General features: G+C 28.5%; 1 protein-coding gene across 1 annotated transcript; it reads right to left on the bottom strand.

The window, feature by feature from the left end:
* Positions 1-30: 30 nt before the first annotated feature.
* Positions 31-2,508, bottom strand: LOC131605264 (uncharacterized). The gene is made up of 4 exons (XM_058877643.1): positions 2,274-2,508; positions 2,126-2,170; positions 1,886-2,025; positions 31-1,508 (listed from the first exon to the last, which is right to left on the bottom strand). Exons 2-4 carry the CDS (start codon positions 2,150-2,152, stop codon positions 1,073-1,075), a joined length of 603 nt encoding a protein of 200 aa, XP_058733626.1. The 5' UTR covers positions 2,153-2,170; positions 2,274-2,508; the 3' UTR covers positions 31-1,072.
* Positions 2,509-4,084: the final 1,576 nt, after the last annotated feature.

The following is a 4,084-nucleotide window of genomic DNA, read 5'->3' as shown; positions in this document are numbered from 1 at the left end:
GGCAGACCGTAATGAAGAGGAAATTTCCAACCCCCTTCATGCTTGGGTCCGATGAGCCTAAAGTGTGGACGATGCAGGAAGCCCAACAAATGTAGGATCGCTGGGATACTATCTTGGTATTAGAATAATAGTGTCTTAGAGATTACGGGTATAAGTGTAAAACAACTATGCTGAGTCAGCACATTTGAGTTCTCTTTGTATAACCTAGCTCTAACTATTGTAACTAACTTTACCTTTCCCTTATGAAATGAAAGAAATCTGTTACAACTCTCTCTCCCTCTTCCTTTCTCATCTTCAATCTCAGTTCAGTTTCTAACACTTAGAATTTGGACTGGCTCTAACTCAACCATACAAAACTGACTTGTAAGGTGAGGACTTCCCAAGCTTTATAAACACTACACACACTATCTCTCTAGGTCTAGGCAATATGGAACTAAATCCATCCCTTCACGCCCAACACAATAAAGGTGGTGGAGGCTGCAATCGAAGCAACCCAAATGCTACAACTAGGCGGCTAAGGGAGGACCGCAAATGAAGGCGGAATTTCCAACAACAATAACAACAAAAAAACCTCACAATTTCATGTAAAAAGGAATGCATTATCTGGATATTAAAATTAATAGCTACCTAAAAAGAGCAATGTATTGATATACTATACATGTTAATAACCTTTTTTTAAGAGTTAACATATGATGAAATCAAATGTGAGTAGAAGATGGCATATTAACTCTAAGACCTCAATAAAGTAGTATATTATGCATAATACTTAAATAAGGAATGAACACAAATCCTCTTTCCTCTCTTCCTTTTTTTAAATTTTCTCGGTAAACTCTGATAACCTAAAATTTGCTTCAACAATTAAATCCAAGTTGACAATTGTCAAAATCTAACATGTGACTAGCAGATGGCATATTAAGTTGACACCTCAACAACATAATATGCATATGCCACAATAAGGATTGAACACGTGTCTTCTCTCTTTCCTAAAATCCCATTTATAGCGAACATAAGTGATGTAGTAAGAGTAACCAGATAGCATACATAATATGCAGAAATGAACAAACAGTCATACTCACAATATTAAAAGTGGAATCTTTATTGATGCATCTAGAGACTGAAAAGCAGACCACACCACCTTCAACATCTGACTTTTTTCACTCCGCTGCATCCCTTGTGACGTTTTTGATAAAACCTCTGGAGGTGGTTCTCCCAAAGTTTCATCCACTTCTTGATTTGACGGTGGAGAGTGCAACATCGTCAGCCATTTTTTAAAAAGTTTTTGAATGCCAGATGATGCTGCAAGGCTCTCATTAGCACCATTGAGTGGAACATTACGGGTCTTTGGAGACTCCGACTTAACTTCCCCCTTCTCTTCCACTCTAACTGAGGTCTTGCGGACCTTCAACTCCTTGGCTCTGGCTTCTGAATCACCATTTCGCTCATTGCCTTTGAAGCTTGTAATCGTCAAAGGTTTAAGCTTGGATCCACAAATTTGAGGAGGCCCTACACTGGAAACAATAAATCCTTTATATGATGCAGAAATAAAGGATCATCTCATCTGCCTTTTTATGTAAGTTCTTCGTGTAAAATAAGCTTATGACATGAAACTGAAAATTATAATTGAAATCTAAAAGCATTGAAAACAGAATTAACATCAGTGATTTGGTATAACAATATACATACGGACTCGAATAAACTATTGACATATGTAAATACATAAACTTTGTTTCCCTTTCCCCGTACATAATAACTAGCATGAAAAAAGTTTTTCTCATATAGTAGCACTAAAAGGCAACTTCAACACGTAAGATCGTAATATCTTAAGACCTAGCACTCGATCTTGACTACACTGATAACTACAATGACCACATAAACATATTTTCACCTTAGACAATTAGTCTGCTTTAACATGCGGTGATGCCAATCAGCTCTTCCAATGAAGTGAAGTTTTGTGAAACACTGCTTCAACTTCATACTTTTGCTCCATGGCAAATTATTCCTAGACGAAAACGTGACATACAAGACCTGGAGAAAAGAAAACAAAGCAACCAAGAAGTTCATAATTAAAAAACATAAAATTCATTGTAAAAACAATCCAATAAGGTAAATGCAGTATATAGATTACCCGCGGTTGATGAGAAACCAAAACCATTTCAACAAATTATCCACTCTATAAAAACCAATTCAACAAACACCAAAAAAATTTAGGTTAGAATCAGAGAGATAAATAACCATAAAAACCAAAAAATAAGTTACAAGCAATAATAGCGTACCGTATTGGAAGACTCGGAATTTCAAGAATTGTGAAAACGAAAGTGTTGAATTGTATGTAGGGTTGGATATTGAGAATTATGGATGAAAATAAGGCATTTAAGTATTCGAATTGAAGCAGAAAGGTGCGGTACGGTGAAGAATTGAAAGGGAAATGGAACTCTGCAAACCCTCAACTCCACCGAACGAAGGAAGGTAATGATGGATATGGTTATCTTCTCATAAAAATCAAATCTTTTTAATAATTATGATTAATTCATAATTCAATAGTTTAAGTAAAATATGTGTACATTGTATACATAATATAAATTGAAATCTAAAAACTAATATTATATATTTATTGAGTGAGTACTCATTGTTGGTTTCTCACAAAAAATTATTCAAGTCAAATTGGTTTATGTCCCCTATCTTTTTGTTCCATTATGTCAAATTGGTTTATGTCCCCCTATTTTTTGTTCCATTCTTCTTTAACAATGCAGATTTTATATAAAAAAAAATCTAACCAAAAAAAAAAAAGACTCAAGTTAATTTCTTAAAAATTTAATCAAATCATATTAATTTTTTTGTACATATTATTTTAAAATTTTTTTCTACTTTCCAAAAACTTTTAAACATATTATATGTTTTGACCACTAGACTAATATACATAATGATAAATTATTTCCATAATTTACAATAATATTAAACATTTTTTATTTTAAAATAAAAAAAATTGTAAGATAAAATGATAGTATTTTAGAACTACACCAAATGTTTGTAATATTTTTAATGATGAGTGTCTAACTTAATAATTCAGAATAAACATTTATTTATTTATTTATTTTAAATAATTCATAAATAAAGATTTACTTATTTTAAACAATACACAAATTTAAAAAAAACATTAATAAAATATAAATTTTAAAGATAATTAATCAAACAGAAATAAATTAAATAATATTTACTTGAAATTAAATAACATTTAAATGAATATTTACTTATTTCAAATTAATTAAAATTAAATTTTAATTAATTAATTGTAATAATAATTCAATTAATTATTAAAATATTTATTTCATTCAAATTAAATAATCAATTAATTTTAAAAGTATTATTTAATTAAAATATAATAATAATAATAAATTAATTTAATAGTAGTTCATGTAAATATTTATTTTTATTTTATTAATTATAAATATGATTTATATTTTATTAATTTTATTAATAAATTTGTATATTATTTGAAATAAATAATTAAATAAATGTTTATTCTAAATTATTAAGTTAAGTATTTATCATTACAAATATTAACAATAGAAACTGATTGGTATAGTTGTAAAGTAACTACCATTTAACCTGAAGGGACTTAGCTTCGTATTTTTTATTTTAAGTTCGGGAATGTTTAATATTAATATAAAGCATGAAAATAATTTATAAGTAATATACATTAGCCTAGTGGTAAAGATGTGCTTAAAGGTCATTGGTTCAATTCCTTTACGAACAAAATTTAGCTTTTTTTTCTTTTTTAAATATGAATTGTTTAAAAAATAAAATTGAAATTAAAAATTAAAATCAATTAAGTATTTAAAAATTAAAATAAAATTCAATGTGGCAATCTAATTTAAAAGTAGAAAAAAAAACTGATTTTAAAAAAAATATTAACAGAAAAACTAATATGACCCAGTTAAATTTTGTAATTTTTTTGACAGAGAAATTTTTAAATTTTAATAAGAATTAGGAGTATTACATAAAATGTAGTGAGCAACATATTAGCAAATTTTTCATTTCGCCTAAACATATTTAGAGATTTCGTGATTTAATTATTTTATTTTAC

This window comes from Vicia villosa, linkage group LG1, assembly GCF_029867415.1.
Source record: "Vicia villosa cultivar HV-30 ecotype Madison, WI linkage group LG1, Vvil1.0, whole genome shotgun sequence".
In the NCBI taxonomy this organism is placed as follows: Eukaryota; Viridiplantae; Streptophyta; class Magnoliopsida; order Fabales; family Fabaceae; genus Vicia; species Vicia villosa.
This window is presented reverse-complemented; position numbering and strand designations above follow the sequence as displayed.

Bases quoted from the DNA above. Each gene is read 5' to 3' on its own strand.
- LOC131605264 (XM_058877643.1), bottom strand. From the start codon at position 2,152: ATGGTTTTGGTTTCTCATCAACCGCGG. The intron at 2,026-2,125 runs GTAATCTATATA...TCTTTTCTCCAG, and splicing joins TGGTTTCTCATCAACCGCGG to GTCTTGTATGTCACGTTTTC. The intron at 1,509-1,885 runs GTGAAAATATGT...TATTGTTTCCAG, and splicing joins AAGCAGACTAATTGTCTAAG to TGTAGGGCCTCCTCAAATTT.